The 22,207-nt window shown below is 48.9% G+C and overlaps 1 protein-coding gene across 8 annotated transcripts in view; it reads left to right on the top strand.

The window, feature by feature from the left end:
* Positions 1-22,207, top strand: part of SMARCA2 (SWI/SNF related, matrix associated, actin dependent regulator of chromatin, subfamily a, member 2) — a 205,931-nt gene that overhangs the window by 167,682 nt on the left and 16,042 nt on the right. For 6 of the 8 annotated variants that reach the window (XM_062208345.1, XM_062208346.1, XM_062208350.1 and 3 more), the window contains 2 exons: positions 12,254-12,471; positions 21,699-21,752. In XM_062208345.1, coding sequence (XP_062064329.1) covers positions 12,254-12,471; positions 21,699-21,752 — 272 coding nt within the window. Of the gene's footprint in view, positions 1-10,396; positions 10,493-12,253; positions 12,472-21,698; positions 21,753-22,207 lie in introns of those variants that run through there. The other 2 variants (XM_062208352.1, XM_062208351.1) reach the window with 2 other exon arrangements.

Raw genomic sequence — 22,207 nt, 5'->3', positions numbered from 1 at the left:
TGTCCAAAATGGAACCCACTCTTTTGGCTTGTTACAGGACACTGTTGGAAGGAGATCAGGGAGAGAGAAATGTGTTCCTCCTAGTTTGGCTGGTACACCATTCCCCTTGGGGCTCCTAGCTGGGTTCCCTCTAGGCTCTTCCTGCAGCTCTATCACCAGAGGCTTGGGCTGCTGCAGTCTGGTCTCACCACACTCTCCCATGCTGGTGCAGAGGCTCTCAGCTGCTGGAGTCCTGAGCCGTGGGCATCCACAGCCTCCACGTAGGTCCATGTATCCCTCTGATTTGTGTAGAATTTCCTCTGCCATATTCTCCCCAACTCTTCCCTGAGACGGCACTCTCTCTACATTTTTAAAGCTATCCTCTGCTAGACTAGAGCAGTAAGCTCCCTCCCTATTCTGTCATCTTGGAAACTTTCCCCCACAGACTTTGAAAATACTTTATCTACACACATTTCAAAAATTTTCCATGCTTTTTTTTTTTAATTTCTATTTATCTGAAAGCAGAATGACAAAGAGTTTCTGTCTACTGGCTCACTCCCCAAATGCGCACAACACCCAAGCCTGGGTCAGGCCAAAGCCAGAGGCCTGTAGCTCCATCTGGATCTCCCATGTGGGTGGCAGGAACCCAAGTACTTGAGCCATGATCTACGGCCTCCCAGGTTCATTGGCAGGAAGCACAAAGCTGGATTCCAGGTACTCCATTATGGGATACAGGCTTCCCCAGAGGCAGCTCAACACACTGAAGCCCAATACTGCCCCACTTATCTTTTTTTTTTTTTAAAGATTTATTTATTTACTTGAAAGTTAGAGTTATACAGAGAGAGAAGGAGAGGCAGAGGCAGAGGCAGAGAGAGAGAGAGAGAGAGAGAGAGAGAGGTCTTCCATCTGCTAATTCACTCCACAATTGGCCACAGTGGCTGGAGCTGCGCCAGTCTGAAGCCAGGAGTCAGGAGCATCTTCCAGGTCTGCTACGTGGGTGCAGGGTGCCAAGCACTTGGGCCATCTTCCACTGCTTTCCCAGACCATAGCAGAGAGCCAGATCAGAAGTGGAGCAGTCAGGACTCGAACTGGAGCCCACATGGGATGCTGGCACAGCAGGTGGCTTTACCTGCTACGCCACAGCACCCAGCCCCCCACTTATCTTTTAACTATTTTCCTATGAACTTTTTGAGGTTGTTGCACATATGTGCAGGCAGGCTTGCTTTGCACCATTCCAGTGTGTCCAAATTTCGATTCCTTTAATATAGATAAACTATTCCCACAGCTACAAATTTCAGTTACCATATGTATGAGTATAAGCACTGCTAGTATAATGAAATGTGACATTACTGGTGCCTTCCACAACCCACGTTTTCTCAGTGCTCTCAAGGCTGGAAATCTGAGATCACAGTGTCCCTAGGTTTGTCTGCTTCTGAGGCCTGGCTCTTTGGCTTGCCGATGGCAGCCTTCTTGGCTTGTCTATACCTAACTGTCCTCCTGTGTGTGTCTTGTGTCCTGATCTTCTTTTCTTAGAAGGAGAGCCATCATAGAGGCTTTTGGCCTCCCCATGTGACCTTGTGTTACCTTCATCACATCTTCAAAGGCCCTATCTCCAAATCCATTCACATTCTGAGGCATTAGGGGTTAAGGTCTCAACAGAAGGATCTTGGAGGAACACAGTTCACCCCATGCCACCATTGCATAGCAATTTTGAGTAATCGCACATAAAGTGCAGATTTTGCTCCTTACCTCATCAGTCTAAGAGTTGCCATGGAAATAATAGATCCACGTTGCTGTCAGTGCCCAATCATGGCACACCGTTCAGCATCTGTTGGCCATTAGCATCTGTCAATCCATGCACAGACAGCAAAGCATGCCATTGTGTTGCCTCCCTGCCTCCTGACGGTCAACCCAACGACATTTTACGAGAAATAACACATTAGGGGAGGGAGTCGGCCACCAAAGATCAGAGTGCCCAGCAGGAACAATAGATGCAGGAAGTGAAATTGATTGTGATGAGAAGCGTGGAGAAGGAGCACAGCAAAGTGGGAACAATATGAGAATCAGGGCTACATTAAGCGCCAGTGTAACTATGCTGAAAAAGTCTGATTAATAAAGTCAGGCCGGCGCCGTGGCTCAATAGGCTAATCCTCCACCTGCAGCGCCGGCACACCGGGTTCTAGTCCTGCTCGGGGCGCCGAATTCTGTCCCAGTCGCTCTTCTTCCTGTCCAGCTCTCTGCTGTGGCCCAGAAGTGCAGTGGAGGATGGCCCAGGTCCTTGGGCCCTGCACCCGCATGGGAGACCAGGAGAAACACCTGGCTCCTGGCTTTAGATCAGTGCGGTGCGCCGGCCGCAGCAGCCATTGGGGAGTGAACCAATGGAAGGAAGACCTCTATCTCTCTCTCTCTCTCTCTAAATAAATAAATAAATAAATAAAGCCATGTCATGGTGGAAAACTCATGTCAGCTTCATTTGGTTCAATTTGTACCCAAAATAGAAAGCCACATTTGGTGGAAGTTGAGTGTAATCACCCCTCAGTATCCGGGGGGGGGGGGGGGGGGGGACAGTTCGGTCCAGGACCCTCTGTGGTTGCCAAAATCCATGTCCCTTCTAGAAAATGGCAAAATTTTTCTGTGTCGCCTGCACATGTCCTTCTGTATAATTTAAATCACTTATAGATTACTTCTTTTACCTCCTAGAGTGTAGTTGCCATGTAAATAGTTGTGACATTGTATGGTTTGGGGAGTAATGTCCAAAAACTATACATGTTCAGTAGGGATGGAATTTTTTGTTTTCCTCAACCATGGTCGGTTGAACTCCTGGTTGCCGAAGCTCTCCAGCAGGATTTATCTTCTGCATGAGGCTGAATTTACTGCTGCTTTAGATGGGAGGTAATAATAATGCCCAGTTAGACTAGTACTTGGGCCAAACTGCTGAGGTAAATTGCTGTATTGTAAAGAAAAGGGTCATGACAACAGAGGCTGGGAGATCGTAGTGCTGCCAGAAGTCGGCAGGAACTGATAAGAGGGAAGCCATCCTGTGGTGTCGCTAGTGCAGGTAGATGCATCTGTGAAATTTATACCCAGCATCCGGGCACTAGCCGAGGCAGGCTCTGGATGACCATTGTGTGATGCCAGTGAGATCCCGCCACTGGAAACCTCCCCATCTAGACCTTACGTGAAGAAATACGTGAGATTGGGGCTGTCACTGTGGCACAGTGTGTTAAGCATCCACCTGCAGTGGTGGCATCCCACATGGGCACCGATTCAAGTCCTGGCTACTCCACTTCTGATCTAGCTTCCCGCTAATGCATCTGGGAAGGCAGCAGAAGATGACCCAGGTGCTTTGGCCTCTGCCACCCATGTGGGAGACCCAGATGGGGTTCCAGACTCCTGTCACTGGCCTGGCCCAGCTCTGGCCATTGCAGCTATTTAGGAAATGAACTGGTAGATAGAAGATAGATAGAGCTCTATCCTTCTTCCCCATCTGAAATTGCCTTTCAAATAAATAGACAATTCTTTTTAAATAAATTAAATAAAGTTAACAGTGTCATTTGATGAGGAATCTTTGGAAGCAGGTAAAGATAAAATGAGGTATTTAGTAGGACTTTGTAACTGATAAAGGTGGGAAGCCTTGAAAGGAGTTACGGGACTCCCCCATAAATTAAAAGAAAGTTAATTCATTAATTTAAAAAAGTATAAAAACTAGCAGGTGAGATGACAAAGTGGCCGTGAGGAGAGACTGACTTGCAGCCAGGGAACTTGGTGACGAGAAAGGTGAAGCAGGCCCAGGAGAAGCGGCACTGGCAGAACAAGTGCACGTTAAAGACCCTCTGAGACATTTCACAGCACCCAGGGGACAGAGCATGGAATTAGGAAGCTAGTCCAAATTCATGAGGAGGGCAGTGTGCCAAGGTGTCGAGAAGGGGCACTGTCCACGTCGTATGTTATTTCATAGAGTGGAGGCACTGTCCAAAATACTTTTGGTAAATCCTTCACAAGGAAATTAAACACGCTAATGCTCAGTGTTTGAGACTTGAGAATGAGGGCATCAAGGAAACATGCATTTTACAGGTTTTTCTCTTCCTGACACATGTGCAGTTGGGTGACAAGAAGACAGCTTTTCAGTTTCGCTATATATTTGTAAAGGTAATGAAGCAATCATAATTCTCCCATTGATTATTAAAATGGTTTTGTATAGTGTCAACTTGCATGGTGATGTTTATGGTGTCACACTTCCATGAGGAGGAAGGACTACGTGTGTGCGTGTGTGTATGTGTGTGTGGGAGAGAGGGAGAGAGAGAGGTATCTTTTGCTGGAAGTCTTCCTAAGATGTGTCATCTAACATTGTTACATATGTTATTCAACTAAGCTTAGCAAGTGTAAATTAGCCTTTTCTTGATGGTTTGGTCATTATTCAAAACAATAGTTATTGTTTCGTGCTATACAATATAAGGATACTTCCAAAAGTTGGTGGTGAAGCAGGTTAAGCTGCCGCCTGCAGTGCTGGAATCCCATATGGGTACCAGTTCTAGTCCCGGCTGCTCCTCTTCCAATCCAGCTCTCTGCCATGGCCTGGGAAAGCAGTAGAAGATGGCCCAAGTGCTTGGGCCCCTGCACCCGCATGGGAGACCCAGAGGAAGCTCCTGGCTTCAGATCAGCCCAGCTCTGGCCGTTAGAGCCATCTGGGGAAGAGAACCAGCAGATGGAAGACCTCTCTCTGCCTCTGCCTCTGTACAATTCTGCCTTTCAAATAAATAAATCTTTTTTTAAAAAAAGTTTGTGGAAAATGCAGTTAAAGATTATTTTCGTGTAAAAGAAATTTGGAAATCCAGGCCTAGTATTTTCATAGTATGCACTTTCCATGAACATTTCAAGGCCCTCGCATAGAGTAGCCTACTAGGGAAGGACAGATTTGCAGAGCTCACATACTGAGTGTGCTTACTTTTGTGTGGTCCAGAGCAGCAAGCTGCATTTTTCTAAGCCCCAGCTTTCTCATCTGCAGATAACGAGAATCACGGCACCTACCTCCGCCAGAGGTGGTTCTGAGAACTGAGTGAATAAGTGTGTGCAAGGCACTGAGCGTCTTGCCACACAGTACCTGTACGCGGTAGACGTGAATGCTGCTGCTGGTGCCAGAGGTGGCGCCAGTGGCAGTAGAATGGCACTATGAGTGATGCTGTGCTGACTCTAGTTCTTTCCTATAGAAGATTGGGGCCTCAAGCTTCAAGGCTTTGGATTCTTGCATTGCTTTATTTATGGGTTCTCCTCTCTCCGGCTGGGCTATTAGTGGGCATTCTGCCCGGGCGCCTGCCCGTTTCACCACCCTCTCATTAACTTGATGCCCTAAGCACGAAGAGCCCTGGACCAGAGGCTGTGTTTTGTGACAGCATGTATCTCTGGCTCAGGCCTCGGCTCCCCAGGATGGCCTCCTGCAGGCAAGAGCAGAAGACAGCACGTACCTGACTCAAGCCTCGTGTTCTTTAAGATGCCTCTAATTTGTTGTTTGACACAAGGTCCTGACCTTAAACCATTGTATTTTACCTGCCTGTCTCAAAAGTCTTTGGGCAATGAAATTACACCACAATCTGTTGCGTGCTCTCTTGGGATTTTTTTTTTTTCTCATACACTGAGAACCTCCAAGTACAGAAGGACCCAGGCCTCCCAGAGGAGCCCTGCTCCACAGGCATGCAAGTGGCGGCCCTGGCTGTGTTCTGGGTACATGGCCTCTGCCTAAGAAAGCAGAACTGTTTTCCTTGCAATTCTCTGTTGTTCAAACCTCTTGCAGACTCTTGGATTCCCTCTGAAAAAAAAAATTTTTTTTTTTTTTATCAATTCCACCCAAGGGAGCTGCAGCAAAACATGTGCCTACCTTGCAAGATCACAGATGTCAAGACTGTGTTTGTAATTCTATAGGATCTTCAAGGCCACATATTTGGGGGAGGCTATAGTCTAGCAAACCAAAAAGTCCTTTTCTGAATAGATCATTTTTAAAATATTTATTTATTTATTTATTTACTTGAAAGAGTTACATAAAGAAGGAGAGGCACCGAGAGATAGAGGTCTTCCATCTGCTAGTTTACTCCCTGATTGGCCACAGCAGCCGGAGCTGCACCGATCCAACACCAGGAGCTTCCTCTGGGTCTCCCACACGGGTGCAAGAGCCCAAGGACTTGGACCATCTTACACTGCTTTTCCAGGCCATAGCAGAGAGCTGGATCGGAAGTGGAGCAGCTGGGACTTGAAGGAGCGCCCATATGGGATGCCAGCACGGCAGGCGGCGGCTTTACCCGCTAAGCCACAGCGCCGGCCCCTAGAGCGTTGTTTAATACAATCTACTTCCAAAAGAAAAAAAAAATGGAAAATGCATTTTATAAAAAAACTATGCACAGATTTCAAAACTATTTTAGCACAGAAATGAACATATCTGTTTCCATTTTTTTCCACACATTTTTTAATACGCTTGTTCAGCTTAAAGGTACTGTACGAGTTCTTAGTTGATCTCATGGATGAAGTCATTGTGATACATTCTATCCCATGCTCATTTCCCCCTTTCCAGTCCCAGAATGCTTACACCTGAGATTGTGTGTTGGTTCATCTCGGGCGTAAAAGCTGGGCTGTCCTGGTCCCCAAACTCGCCACTCCCACCCTCTGTTTTCCTTGCCTAGCTTTTCTCACGCCCTAGGGGAAAAGAGAGAGCTTTGGTTCTGTTGCTTGGACAAAGGGCTCTGACGTTATTGAACCTCAAAACAGGAAAGTCACGGTAGCAGCAGTTCAACTAAACCGAGGCTCAGTCACTTCCCCTTCATGTCCAGCAGTGCGCCTGTCTTTCCCAGCTCCGGGAGCGCTAGGAGTACAGATGGCCATGGAATCGCATGGCCACTCAGTGACGTTAAGACACGAGTGGCTGCTGAATGAGTGCTGTCACCAGTGTGTTACACCACAGCGGGGCGAACAAAGCTGTGCTGCAGGGTCCTCAGCCTTCAGGTCGAGGTCCCGCGTCTTTGCGGCGGTTTTTGCACAGAATTACAGGTATACGAATAGGCATGCCCTGTAGAGGTGTTTACTTCCCTTATGGATATTTTCTTAACAATGTCAGAATGAGCGGAGATTTTGCAAAAGGATTCCAGCGCTTGGCCCTAACAGGACTGAACATGCTAACTACTGAAGTGCCAAAAGGCGTGGGTTCTGAAAGAGAGCTAGCAGGAGTTCATTGCCATCGTGGACCCAGCCTTGCGGTGGTAGGAACACATATAAACCTGTGGGTGCTGGGGGTTTTGTAGAGAACTTGATTGCTTTTTCTCGTGGTAAACCCGTGTAACACAAAGGGTACTGTTAACCATTTGAAGTGTGCCTTGCAGCAGCTTCGCGTATTTGCGCACTGCTGGGCACCCATCACCCCCATCCAACTCCAGAACATTTTCACCTTCCCGAACTGCAACTCTGCTTGTGAAAGACCTGCCTTTCCCCTTGGTGCCTGGTAACCGTGGGTCTCCTTTCTCCTAGATATGGGGACATTTCTTCTTTCATGTCGGGCTTGTTTCACTGTAGGGAGTTTGATTTTGTGCACTGATTTCGTGCCTGTTTCCAACACGCTGCTTTCCGGGAGGGTCGTGACCAACAACGTGCCCTTCGTCCAGAGCCCCGGGTCTGTAGTTTTTATTCAGCAAAGTGATTAAAACGGATATGGCATCTTTGACGAAGTGCCCCGCGTTCGGTGGGGTTGCTTTCACTTCCCATTGCTGTGCTAAGGAAAGGGCTCCTACACAAAACGTTGAGTTTCCTAAAAATTCTAGGTTTTTTTGTTGCCGTTGTGGCTGGTGCTCGTCTTATTTTGGGCACCCCTGAATGTTGGAGTCACCCTTAGCGCCCCGAGTTGTCCTCAGAAGGCAGGGGTGGCACAGGAGTGGTGTGGCTCTGCGACACCCCCCCCCCCCCCGCAGCACCTTGGGGGCGGGGGCGGGCCTGTCCTGGGATCCAGCTGGAGTTCCTAGGGCGCCCCCTACAGGGAGGAAGCGAGAATGGCGTGTGTGGACCGACACACACGATTATGTAAATGCCAGTTACTATTGGCATAGTGAATTTCCCAGCTCCCAGGCATTGTCTCCACGTCTTTGGAATCGCTCCTCTCGGGGTTGCAGAGGATGGTCCGTGCCACCGCGAGGGCCGCGCCGCGCCGCCCGCTGGACTGGCAGAGGTGGAAACGACGCGCGGGAGCGGGCTGGTGGCTTTTTGTTCGCGCGTCCCCGTTTACCTACGCCTGCGCCTGGATCCGCCCGCCGCGCCGTGCCGCGCGTGATGGCGCGGAGCCGCGGAGCCCAGCGGGCTCGAGCAGCGGGGAGTCCAGGGCCCAGCCATCCCGGACCCGGGCCAGGCGGCGGCGGCGGCGGCGTGTGTCAGGATGACAGAGGGCCACCCCCGGAGCCACGTGTGGCCGAGCCCCGGCTCTGCCACGTGCTCGCCCTAAAGCAGCGCGCCCCGCGCCACCGGCTCCTGCGCTTGCTTTTCCGAACCTCCACGCTGAGCCCGTGGAAGAGGGAGCCGGGCTGCATCTCCTCCTTGCACGTCCTGTGTCCTTTTAAGCCCAGCTGCAAGAAAGGAACGACAGAGAGAGAGAGGGAGAGGGAGAGACAGAGAGAGGATGGTGGGGGCGGGGGAAAGGTTGCCATCCAGTGGAGGAAGGAGTAACTCCCAGCTTCATTCAGGAAAAAACGCAGGCTGAAATCTGCTTTAACTCTTTTCACTTGGCGGGGGCTTTTTATCTCCAGACGGGGCTGGGGTTTCTCCCTTTCTCTTCTCTTCCCCCCGTGGCAGCCGGAGCCCGATGGGTGCAGTGTGCCTTTAAGGAAAGAGGCGCCTCACCAAACTTCGCTGTAGTTGTGCGTCGCCGGCTCCGGGAGGGAAGGAAAGTGTTAATTTCTTATTTGTACACTTTTTTTCCCCCCCGACTTCCTTCCTATTCACTTCATTAAATCTAGAGGCAGTTCAGCATGGGAGCCGTCTGTATGTTGAATTAGGGCTCCTACTCTTGCGCAACACGTCACCAGTCGGAAACTGGGGGTTTGCTTCTGTGACTTGTTTCATTATTGTGCTGGTAAAAGGTTTGGAAGGGAAATCTTGCTGGGGGTAGTACTTTAGCCTTGTGTAGCAAGTTTTGTGTGTGTGTGTGCCCCCCTCCCCCCACCCCCCTCCACCGCTGAGTTGAGTCAGTTGAGCTAGTTTTAAAAATAATAGTAATTTTTGTAAAAAATAATAATAATAATAATAAAGGACCAGTTTAAAATCTCCACGAATAATTGTACTTTCATGCAGGAGAGATCTTCCTCTACTCTCTTAAGTGCGAAAAGCATTGGGAGATGTTTGGTGGAGTTGATTTCCTTTACAAAAAAAAAAAAAAAAGACAAAAAAACGGCCCTTGGAAATCACAGAACCTTAAGCACTGCCTCTGAGTTGCGTTTGGGGTCTTTGGGGGGAGGGGAAGATGTTTTGTAGCTCTCTGCATTCCTGCATAAAACCTTAATTTAAGGGGAGTAATGGTCAGGACTTGATGTGTTTCCTTGGCATTCCAGAACCTAAATTTAATAAGAATCTGCACGTATGGAGCTATTGTCATAAAAATTGTTCCCTAGTTTTTTGTGTTTGCAATTCAGTTTGTTTTCGCTTCTTAGCGACTCACAGATTTAGAGATTTAAAAACTCCACATACCACAAGCTTAATGCTTTGTGTTCCTATTTTCCAAGTCCGGAGGGGTGAGAGCAGAAATACTGTCTCCACGAGGTCCCCCTCTTCATGTATCCCCCTGGAAAGGAAAACAATGAAAATTTTACAGCGTGAAACTGAAAGTGAACTGTCCCAGTTGTTCGGATTTTCTTTAAAGAAGAACATATGGTATTAAAATACCTGAACCTGAGAGCCTGCACGTTGCTTTCACTGACATGCACTTAATGGGGTAAAAAAAAAAAAAAAATTGTCTTCTATTTAAAAAATCAGATTAGACTGCTCCAGGATTATGCGGCTTGTTTTCAAAAAAAAAAAAAAAAAAAAAAAGGCACTAAAATAAGGTGTAAGATACCCCCCCCAAGCCCCAACATACCTTGTTTCAGTTTTTAAAAAGAAATTTGAATATTAATTTGTTTTCCTACTGGCTTAATTGCTAAAGTGAGAGCAAGCAGCAGCGAAACCACCTGAGCTAAAATCTCTAATTCTGCTGCCTGGAATAATAAGGGGGGAAAAATATGATAAGTAGTTGTCAATATTAAAACAGGCTGAAGGAGGAAGGCTTCGGGCCTTGTAGTAGGTAGAATGAAACAGCAGATTTGAGTATCCACAATCCTTTCAGTATTAAATTTTCAGTAAAATAAAATTACTTGTATATGAAAACATAGCCTTTCCCAGCTCTCTTTTTTTTCCTGATCAGCTGATGAAGAGACTAGCAGCTCGCTGCTTTGCTGGCTTGTTAATTTTATCCCCACTAACTGTGATTTCCGATAGCCGGCCTGCTGATAGTGGTAAGGTAAATATCCTTTTTCGTTGCCGTCTTGAAGATTCCGTAGAACTGCAGCCCAGGCATGTGTAGGTGTGTAACACATCCGAAGCCGGTGTTCTCCGGGTTTCTGTGTGCAGTTGGATGCTGGAGACAGCAGTACCATTAACTGTTGACAAGCCTGCATGCTGTATTTATTATTAGCATGTTCAGCCTCCAAGATATGCGGGACAATTTCCTTGTCTTCGTTTTCGCTTAGCTGCAGTGTGTTTAGCTGGATAGTGGGTGTCCTGCTTTTTAGGCAAATGAATATTAATGCAATAATGTGGAGCTCTTTTTCTTTTTTTTCTCTTTTCTCTTTTTTTTTCCCCTTTTTCCTTCTAACTCATCAGGTCTGAACACTGTAGGATCGTGATGGAAATTGTCTTCGTTATTAAGGCCTAGGCTCAGAGCGTCCCTTAGGATTCTGTCTGTTGCTTCTGTGGATTGGCACATTGGAGGATGCATAGAAATCCTGTTGTGTGTGTGTGTGTGTATGTGTGTTTTTTTAAATCCCATTGGTATTTTTAACATGCCAGGTTGTTTTGTGTTCTCTAGCAGGTTTTTCTTCACCAGACCTTTCTTTTTCAGGAGGCATTGTGTATAAGTGAAAGAAATTATGTCTGAGCTGTAATCACTTTTTATATTGATTGTTATACTCACATGATCATAAATATTAGCCATGTTTGGTGCTGTACAGAAATGAAGGTAATTGCTTTATGATTAGAGCTCTTTGAGCTACGAGAAAGGATTGACTAGCATTTACATACTGGACGAACAAATAACAACATCAGTTATTTTGTGGGAGAAAGCAATCTCAAAATGTAATTTAAAGACCTTTTATTTTTTTAAGAACATTTCTTCTCCGTGATCAAATTCTCCTTTATCTGTTTTTTTTTGTTTTGTTTTCTTTTCTTTTGCAATCACCCCACCCACCCCCCTTTATTTTTCTTAAGTTTTGAAAAAAGGAAAAAAAAAGTTGAAACTTCTGGGTCTGTCACATGGATCTTTTAGCCCTTTCTGAGCAGGTTTCTTTTCTACCTGGTTGTTTTTTATAGCTATTTTATTATCTCTCTGCATTAGTGCTGCTGGCTCTGGTTTAAAGCAAGCGTTTGCAGGTAATTGGAAAAAAGTGCTTGTTTTGTGTGTGTGTGTGTGTGTGTTCTTTATCGGATGATTTAAGTGCGTTTACCAAAGAATGTGCCTTTGTTTCCCTGTTTACCAATTGCTACAGTACAACAAAATCTGGATGGGATTTTGATTTATGTCGTTCATCATGAATGCATTGATATAAAACCTCAACGAAGAGGAGGTCAGAGCTTGTTGGATTGTGTGGCTGTATTCCTAGGGAGATGTTTTCCTTACCTACCCCTCATTTTTTGTTTACCTTTTGCTCCCTTGTAGTAAGGAAACAATTAGATTCTTTTTCCTCCCATCGAGCTCAGATTGCATTTGGATCCAGTTATCTTCAGACACCTCCATGTACAGATCTTTTAATGTTTGTCGTGTTCTTCTTCACTATGGTTGTTCTGGGCCCTCAGCCTGTGTTGCTCATGAAGCACACTTGGTTTAAAGATGCATTTATCATCAATATGGTGGCCTTCCTTTTTCCTTCTGCTTTCACTGATTACTGTTAACTTTGATTTTTTGTTGTTTATTCCATTTGAATTATTCGAAACTGTGTATATATATATATTTTTTTTCTTGGTTATTTCCTTATCTTGAATTTTCTCCTTTGTCTCTGATTAACAGGCCATTGAAGACGGCAATTTGGAAGAAATGGAAGAGGAAGTACGGCTTAAGAAGCGAAAAAGACGAAGAAACGTGGATAAAGATCCCGCAAAAGAAGATGTGGAAAAAGCTAAGAAGAGAAGAGGCCGCCCTCCGGCTGAGAAGCTCTCCCCAAATCCCCCCAAACTGACGAAGCAGATGAACGCGATCATCGATACTGTGATAAACTACAAAGACAGGTGAGTGTTGGCTTCCCTCCCCGGCGCCGCTGGCCCTGAGTCTGTGCAGGCTGCTCCCTGAAGAGCAGGGCGTGCCAAGGAGCTTGACAGTGGGGTCTCAAGCTTGGACTGATCTCTTTCTGTGCAAATGTCTGAGCAGCCGCATGCCTTGTTCAAGGTGGCCACGCTGTCTCTTTTGCCCGTTGTTTGCCCGTGCATTCTGTATTGAAGATCGCTGGAGGTAAGTTTAGATGACACGATGTGTTTTCAAAAGTCCAAGCCGGAGAAGGGCTCTGAAGTTACATCATTGATGTGAGCAGCGGGGTGGAGGTGGTAGAGTGGAGTTATTTTTTTGGCCTGAATTGTTAGAGAAAAGAATCCTGATCTATCTATATACGGTACATAGGTCCATACTTTATGTCAAGGTGGCTTTTACAAACAAACAGATGCTTCCTCGAAAGTGCTGGTCCGCCTTTCCTTCCAGCGCCTGAACGCTGCTCTGCGTCGTCCCCTTCTTCCTGATAGTGTTACATGGCCCACGTGGCATTTCAGCGCATGGCCATCTCTCCCGTGGATCTCTGGGATGTGAACCTGAGAAGGCTGGGCTGGACACTCCCCCCAGCCCCATGCTATTTAAGCAATGAGTAATTATGGGAAAACCAAAATGAAATCTTCATCGTGCCAGTCAGCCCTGTACAGAGGATGAACGAGTTGGGCCGCGTTTCGGTTGGTTGCCTTTGTTTAATTGACTTGGTTTCTGCTTGAGGACCGGGGGATGCTGTCCCCCCTGTGATTTCAGTTGGGCGAGGGGCAGGAGACAGCTTGGATGTGTGAAGTTCTCAGAATGGCAGGGTGCTACTCATTTTCAACATTGACTCCTGTTGCTCGCATGTATACCTGCAAAACTCAAACCTAAGCCCGGTGTGTTAGGCACTCGATTTGGTGTGTGTATTCTATCAGCAAGGACAAGGTTGCTAGAAAGGTTAAGGAGTGTAAAAAGCCAGAGACTTGCTACCATGGGGTTTTGTCTGTCGTGAAGCCTTTCTTGTCTGTAAGGGGTTTTCAGAAGTGCAGAGAGGGGAGTGTGAGGAGTTGTTTGTGAATGGGGCCGAATTTCTTGCCCTGCTCTACCTACCTGCTCTCTTAGATTCCATGCCTGTTATTTGTCTGGTTGTCCTTCTTTCCAAAAAGAAAAGTGCATCCCTTTAAGGGTTCTGAGTTGGGCACCAAGGGCAGCTCCGTCTCCCTGGATCTAGACCAGCTGTTCGTTGACTTAGGGGAGTCGACAGCCATCCAGGAAGGAAAACTTGACCACAGGCCCGTTCCTTGCCCAGAGTGAACACGAAACTTCCTTGTGTAAACCAAGACTCGGTGACTTAGTCCAGTTTCTGTTCACTCGGTCAAGTTTCAGCTCCGCTGCCGGATTTGCCATAGACAGAACGCTCGGGTCGTTAGGCTTGGTTTTATTGGCCCCTGGTGGAAAGCAAAATGTGACTACATAGAGCGGAACCCTTTGCACCTACCTCTGACTCCTTTGCCTGGGTCTCAGGAGAGGGGAACATCTGTGTCTCTGGCCAGATGTGTCTGGAAGATTTACAGGCAGCGTGTGCATCGCTGGCTGACGGAGTCTGGGGCTGTTGGAACACTGAGAAGGGCCTGCGATGTCCCCAGGGGTTTTAACAGCTGGGCCTGGAATTCCAGTGTCATGGCCACCTCTTTCTTCAATGACCGGTGGCAGGGGTGGGGGAGACCACATACTGTTGATAGATTAATTTATGTTGGTATTTTGGGGGAAAAAATAGCAAATGCTTGTACGGAAAAAGATTTTTGCACTGGGAGTTTCTCCCTTCCCCTTGGCTTTTTGAAAACCTAAAAATGTGGCGAGACTCAGCCGAACTTCCTTCAGGGCACCGAGGGTGGGTGTGAAGAAGTGGCCGCCTGCGTCTGGGGCATCACCGTCTGGGAAGCCGCCAGGCCCCTGTCACTCAGTGTCCCTCTCTGCCATTTATCATCGCCCTGTTCACATCTGGCCCACTTGACTCACTGATATTTCCCACCGGCTCCGTGGCCTCTGGAGTTCCTGCTGTACGAAGCTAGATCCTTTTGCTAATAACCATCCCACACCAGGAACACCAGAGGGCTACGTCCCTGGAACCCCAGTGAGGCACAGTCCAGTGGCTGCGACCGCTCGCCCCCGACACCTGGGCGCTTTCTAGCCTCCCTAAGCCTCAGTCTCCCCGTTGCAGAGCGGAATCACTGTGGCACCCACTCCTAGAGCCATTATGAGTCACCGACGAGTTAGTATCACTCGGGTTCTTTGAGCAGCCTCATTATTAATAATCAGCCTCTCAGCCTATTTATAGCTCATCAGGTGGGTGAGTGGACCTCTGGGCACGATGAAGAAAGTGTCCTTGATGATCCTGGTTTCCATGGTTTTGTTTCCAGAAAATGCAGCTTCCCTGGGACTGATGATTGAGCATGCCTGTCTTTGTACCGTTGGGAAAGAGATTTAAATATTCCAGGTCGCAAAGAGGGAGTGCTCATTTCTCTGTTACCTGGCTTTATTGATGTCTCACCTTTATCTACTTTTCCTTAAAAAAGCCCACCGTCTCAGTTGCCACGTTGGGGTACGTGGTGGAGAGCATGTATGAAATGTCCCAGCCCTGCGTGTTTCACGGTATCGCATGTTGGCAATCCTCTAGAAGCAGCGTGTGCTCTATTTCTATTTTGTATGTCTCCTCCCGAACTTGGTACTCAAGTGGGAGGCACTCAAATTAGGAGGGCCTTAATTAGACGCAGCGGCATATTTTTGGTTTTAGAAAATGGTCCCGGGAAATGTGCATCTCTCTGCGTTGAGGTATTTGCACCATTAAAGTCAGTTACTAAAAATGTAACTCAAGCTACCTGGGGAAGAAAGACCACCTGTACTAAGCTCCTTCCTGTGTCCTCAGTCAAATGTTAGGGCTCTGCCAGTCGTGTGGATTCGCAGCACATTAAATAGGAGCTGCCATCTATATTTAACTGATACATAAGAAGAATTAATTAGCCCTCGTGAGACAGTTGTTGAGAAGTTCTTGCTTGATTCTGGGACAGATGTGTCTTGATATTTTTATAAAGAATAATTTAAGCATTTATTTATTCTTTTTGTTAATTTCAGTGCCAGGCTTTGGTATTTTTATTTTTATTTATTTATTTTTTTTGCCTTATATATTTTGTTGTGGTTGTTTTTATTTGACCGGTAGAGACAGCAAGAGAGAAACACAGACACAGAGAGCTCTTCCATCCACTGGTTTACTCCCCAAAGGCCCACGCCAACCAGGGCTGGGCCGGGAGCCCCGAGCCCTACATGTAGTGCAGGTCTCCCATGCGAGTGGCAGGGACCCAAGCACCTGAGCCCCCACCTGCTGCCTCCCTAGGTGCACGTCAGCAGGAAGCTGGAATCAGAAGCAGAGCTAGGACTGGAACCTGGGTGTGTCCCAGCAACTGCACCAAACCCTGCTTTCAGAAGTTTTTTATTTATTTGAGACACAGAGAACGAGCAAACTCCCAGTTGCTGGTTCTGTCACCCAAATGCCTGCAACAGCTAGGGCTGGGCTGCGGCAGGAGCCACAAGCAAGGAACACTATCCAGGTCTCCCACACGGGTAGCGGAAACCACATTACTAGAACCATCACCTGCTACTTGCCAGGGTGTGCATCAGCAAACTACAGTCGAGAACCAGAGTAGGCACTGCGCCTCGGGACACCAGTATCTCAAGTGCTAAGCTAAACAGCTGCTTTTGCAGGCCTCGTGTTTTGAAAAGGAGGGTGTGGTAAAAACGATGCCGCTAAGGGGCAAGGGATTCTGCGCGATTCATCAGCATAAAATGCTTCTGCAGTGGTTGCTGTCAGAGGTAGATTGGGTCTGCTGCTCCTGGTTCCCATTTTGTCAAATAGAAAATGAAATTTCCAAGTGGTACCGGAAGGCTTCGTTTTCTGCTTATTTGGAAAGCTTTGGAAAATCATTCTCAGGGCAGGTGCTGGGCACAGCAGCTTGAGATGCCTGGCGTGAGCCCCAGTTCGCCTGCTTCAGGTATGGCTTCCTGCTAATGCGCATCTGGGGAGACAGCCGATAATGGCGTAACTCCCTGGGTCCCTGCTGCCAGCCACTTGGGAGAAGCAGACTGAGTTGCAGGCTCCTGGCTTCAGCCTGGCCTGGCCCTGGCTGTTACAGGCATTTGGAGAGTGAACCTGCAGGTAGAAGATCTCCCTGCATTCCCCACCCCCATTTTCCTGCCTTTCAAATAACATGACAATACATTTTAAACACATATTCCCAATTTATAGACTAGTTAAGATTAGTTCTTTTGGAAAGGGATTCCTCCTGAATTATGTTGGTGCCCTTTAAATCTGACCCTGGAATTGAAGTAGAATAATACGACTTTGAAAAGGAGGGTCTAGTAGAGTTATTCCAAATCTGTAGACGTAGTGTACAGGTACTTGGATGAGGAGAACATTCCGGGGCAGTCTTGAAGCTGGGAGGGACTGTTGGCTGTGCCTGTTCCGATGGCCACAACCCAGATGCTTCCACCTGCGCCACTCTGACAGGTGGGCATGCAGCGTCCCCATGTATGCGGCAGTGTCAGCTCACTGCCAAAGGACACAGTTCGTGACACTGAAGAGCAGATCTGAACAAGCTGTCCTTAGCTCTCTGACTTCTAGTTGTTCTCATTGAAACTGCAGAGAATCAATGTGTTCTCATTCCAAGAAATGCTCTGAAAGATGGTTAGAAGCAAGCCCCAGGCACCTGAGGACCTCCATCTTCAGGTTGAAGCGCCTTGCTTTGCTCTGCCTAGAGTTTGCCGCCACCTCGGCACACTCCACCTTCATGGTGTCTCATTTCAAACCTGTCCCTCAGGTCCCCCGAGGTGTCTGCTGATGCTGACTGGGCAGGGTGGTTCGCTTCCTGACTGTGGACTCCAACGTTCTGTTGGTGGAACTCATGAGTGTGTGTAATTTTTCCATCAACCTTGACCCAGAGTGAACTCCTATTGCACGTGTGGCTTACTGAAAGCACCTGCTGCTCCTCCCCCCACCCCAAAACCCAGCCAGCTCCTGCATCAGATGAGTGAAGCCAAAGTGACCCTCAGGTTAAGCATTAATGGTATTCAGTGTAGGCCTACCCATTTTATTCTTACTCCCATGCAGTCTTGTCTTAACTGCTTTTTGTCCCATCATTCAGGCCTATTGACAACAACTTTCAAGTTTTATTCCTCTTTGAAAAATTATGTTGACATGTCTTCCTCAGTTGATGTCAAACTATGTATGATGTACAAACTATGGCCTCAGAACTTCCAAAGGACAAAAGGCAGGTCTCTGTGACATGTCCCTGAAAACCACTGCAGATTGACGCGAACATGTTAACGGCCATCTCCTAATGTTGATTGACCGTCATTGAACTCACAGGGCCGTGCTGTCATGTCACCCACATTTGTCTATCCTTTGTCAAGGATATCAAGGGAGGCTCAGACCCGGACCCACCACGTTGCTAGCCTCTCCCATCTATCAACCCAGAAACCCTGCCGCAGAAGTGAAATGAGCTAGCTTGCCCTGGCGCTTTCTAAGAGACCTCCTGCTGGTGCCTAATGATGTTATTTATCTTTTCTAAATAGCCCCATGGCATGTGAATAATTTTTTTCCACGTTTTTACTCAGGGTCAACGTCAAGCATTGCAGTCTCAGGTTGCCTTTCTCATTTTGAAATGGGGACATCTGGTTATCTCGTCTTCTGATTTCCACGTCTGTTCTCTGTGATTTCCTAAGCACTATTAGCAGAAGCAATCTACACGGCCTTTGAGGATATAATTAGTTTGCAACTGGACACTTGAACTCATTTGAAGTGGCTTGATAGCTGTTTGCTATCAGGAGCTTTTGTTCGGCATTTATCGTACCTTGCTTTTCCGGTCTTGGCTGTGTTCTTGCCGCCGAACAATCTGAAGACAGAATGTGAGTTGTGCGTCACCCCTTCCGCTTTCCCTGTGGACTCTTTGAAAACACAGGGCTGGCCAGAGCCTTCCACGAGGACTTAGCCTGGCCGTCTGCAGTCTGCAGAGGGCTTGGACACCAGGCCCGACTCTGGCGCTGGGTGTAAGGGAAGGGGGATGCGGGGCAGAGGCCCCGCCTGGGCAGTGCGATGAAGGGACGTGGCTCTGGCACACGGGAGGGTGGCAGGGATGGCAGCCATGGCCGCCGCGTGCCGCCTGCCTCCAGACTCGCTTCAGGCCCTGCTCTGTTCCCCAAGCCGGGCACATGCTCTGGTCTCTGTAATGCATCTTGATGGCGTGTCCAGGAACCTGGAGAAACCTCAGCCCTCAGTTCTCATCGCATTGTGGGCACTGAGCCGTTCATCCTGGAAACGTTTCCAGCACCGTTTTGCTAGAAAACTGCAGGAGCTGGCCAGCAAGCCAGCTGACCAGGCAGGAAAACCGTGGCTTCACGGGTTAACTGGATGGGCAGCTTGCCCATTGAGGAATTCAGGGAGGTAGCATCATGGGGCCCCCCCGTAGGAGGAGTCAGTGACGCTATCTGGTGTTAATGGCCACTTGGAGGGAAAGAAAAACCTGTGTCATGATTTACCTGAAAATAGAAAGTAGGAAAATAGAGCCCAGATTTTGTCTCCTGACCGCACCATTCTAAGGATGCCATTCCACCTGAGGGTGCTTCATCCCTGGACAGGCTGGAAAGAGATGGGCAGCATTTCTCGTGTTTTGGGTAAGGCTGGGCTCCTGTTTTTGGAGGCCCGCGTGCTCTCAGCCCATTCTCCAGAAAGGCCGGTCTCTTCCTGGAAAGGCTGCCTCGTTCCGAGGCTTTCTGTCCTCAGTGGCCCACCTGAGCCGTGTTGTGGGAGGGGATGCTCTGTCCCCAGGGTCATCCTCGCAAGCCTTCATCCCTCCTGGTGCACCATCTTCCCACACCCACCTCTGTGGCCGCATGCATCTGTCGGGAGCACACCCAACGTCGCTTTCTCATTCTTTTCTGCTGTTGTTTGGGTGTTTGTGCGTTTGTTTGCTTCCCCCAAGACAATCAAGTTACTGGCCTGCACGCGTTCCTTAGCAGAACCCTGTGACATCTTTCTGCCGAGATCGCCTCTGTTTGGAACCTGGCCTCTCTGTCCGTATGGGGCCGTGGAGCCCTGCCTGTCTGTCTCTGTTATTTACCGCTCGGCTCCATGTCTCTCCTGCTCCGTCGTCACACATCCTGAGGCGACCCGATCCATCTTGGCGGCCCTGTCGTATGACTCAACACTGGTCACCCGAGGTCCCAGATGTGAATCAGGGACAGTTTCCCTGGTCCTGGGCCTCGCTGCTGACACGCACTCGGATGCAAAGTGCCTTCAACCCAGTCCTTAGCCCTGCCTCCTCACACGCTGTCTTCATTAAGCCCTTGCAGCGCTGGCCTGGCTCAGGACAGCTGCCGGTTGTGTGTGTGTACGAAGCCTGCAGTCTGGTCGCTTTCCTGAATTCTTTCTGAGGCGAGGATCTGATCTTGATCTCCTGTGATGCATGTACTTCCGTAGCTTCCCGTCGCCTCCTAGCTTCTACTCAGACTTCGCAGCCTAGGAAAGAGTCTTCCACAGAAAGAACCCAGCAGCCCCCCCCCCCCCCCCATATTTCCCGGCTCTTCTGCACGAGACACGCATTCCGCCTGATTCCATAGGAGAGCGGGCTTGAGAAAGTTCATGGACAATGGAATTAAAAGGTCAGTTTATTTTGCTGAAAAAATGTTTGTGAAATCCATGTGCAGCTTTTTATTTATTTTTTTAAATGTACTTATTTATTTGAAAGGTAGAGTTACAGAGAGGGAGAGAGACATCTTCCATCCTCTGGTCCATTCCCCACATGGCTACAACCACTAGGGCTGGGCCCAGCTGACGCCAGGAGCCTGGAACTCCTTCTGGGTCCCCCCTGTGGGTAGGCAGGGGCCCAAACACTCAAGCCGTGTTCCGCTGCTCTCCCAGGCACGTTAGCAGGGAGCTGGACGGGAGACGGAGCAGGTAGGGCTCAATCTGGCAGTTGTCTGGGATGCCGATGTTGCATACATCAGCTTAACCTGCGGCGGGACAGCAGCCATTGGTGCCCAGATGTATGAAACTTGATTTATTTATGTATTTGTGAAGCCTAGACCGAGAGTTCTTCCATCTGCTGATTCATTCCCTAGCTACCCCTAACAGCTGGGGTGGAGCCAGGCCAAAGCTGGGAGCCAGGATCTCAATCCAGGTCTTGCACATGGGTGCCAGGGGCCCAGTCACTGGAGTCAGCACTGCTGTCTCCCAGAGAAAGCCACGCGTGGTGGGTGGTAATAGCCAATTTTCCACGAACTTTTTGAACTGCCACTGTATTTCAGAGGCAGCATTGCCCTTTCGCCCGTCCGCTGCACGGTTTGTGCCTAATGCCCTAAGACAGCATGGGGAATCTGCTCTGAGGAGGGGGGTTTGATTGTAAGCGGCTGGGAGCAGGCTGTGTATGCTGCAGAGTGCCGTCTTCCCCCGGAGAAAGAAGTGGAGGGGATGCAGGGCCAGCCTGGCAGCTGCTCCCCTGGGAGCACCCGCATGTGCACGCACACACACACACACGCACACACAGGGACATGCATGTCGCAGTCTCCAAAGTCCTCCACTGGAGAGGCTTCCCTTGAGGCCCAGAGAGCTCAGGTGGTGGTGCATTTTCATTTCCAGCTGAAGGTCGTTGAAAGCACTGATGTGTGCACACAGAATAGAGTTCTGGGAGGCAGGACAGACTTCTCCACGGTCTTGAGAGGTTTGCGACACCCTCTGTGTGCTGGCTGCCCCCTACCCTTACCCCTCCACCCCAGCTCTCCAAGGTAAGTTCCATCCCCTTCTGCAAACGAAGGCCTCACTCGGGAGTCGCGTGCTCGGTCGGCCCTAGTGGCTGGTGGCTGCCTGTTCGCCACCACCACCTCTGGAAGAATGGATCGGACATGCGTGGAGGGAATGGGACCTGGGTGCGGAGGCATTGACATGTTCCCTAAAAGCAGCATGTTCGGAGCAGCTCCATTTTTGGAGCACTGTCTGTGTTTCAGAACGAGGCTCCAAACCCTGCCTCATCTTTGCGGTGTGGCAGATGGGTGAGGAGACTGAGGCTCGGAGAGAAGAAAATGAACTCCCCTAGGTCGCTCAGCCTGAGCAGAAGGAACCAGGCTGGGGTGAGGACCCAGGTCTTCTGACGCTAGTGTTCTTTCTACTCTACCGCAGGTGTAACGCGGAGAAGGTGCCCAGTAATTCTGAGTTGGAAATAGAAGGAAACAGGTCAGGATCTGTCTTGTATTCCCATGTCTCTAAACGCAGGTATCCCTCGGTCCGCAAAACAGCGCGATTCATAGACTCGCCCTTTGGAGGCCGAGTTCTCTGCATACCTCCCGATAACCCCTAGCTGGAGTGGGCCCCACAGGCTCAGATATCCTTGGACACCTGTCATGGCTTTTGCAGCCGTCTGTGCTGTATTTGAAGCTGGCAAAGGTGTCGGGAGCCACCTGGAAGCCTGCAGCCCCGGAGATGGGGCCGCCCCTCCCTTCCAGCATGGGTTCTGGTGTGCGGCTCCTGTGCGCGCTCTGCTGCCTTGGCTTAGAAGCTTGGTGCCCAGTGCCTGTGGCGACTGGTTCTCCGGCAGGACCTAAAGCCGCGTGCATGGTCACGCTGGGTCTGCGTCCTCTAGCCGACCGCAGCGTGCAGGGGGCAGTTGCTGAGTCGCCTCCTGTTTGTGC

The sequence above is a fragment of the Lepus europaeus genome, chromosome 12 (assembly GCF_033115175.1).
Source record: "Lepus europaeus isolate LE1 chromosome 12, mLepTim1.pri, whole genome shotgun sequence".
NCBI lineage: Eukaryota > Metazoa > Chordata > Mammalia > Lagomorpha > Leporidae > Lepus > Lepus europaeus.
This window is presented reverse-complemented; position numbering and strand designations above follow the sequence as displayed.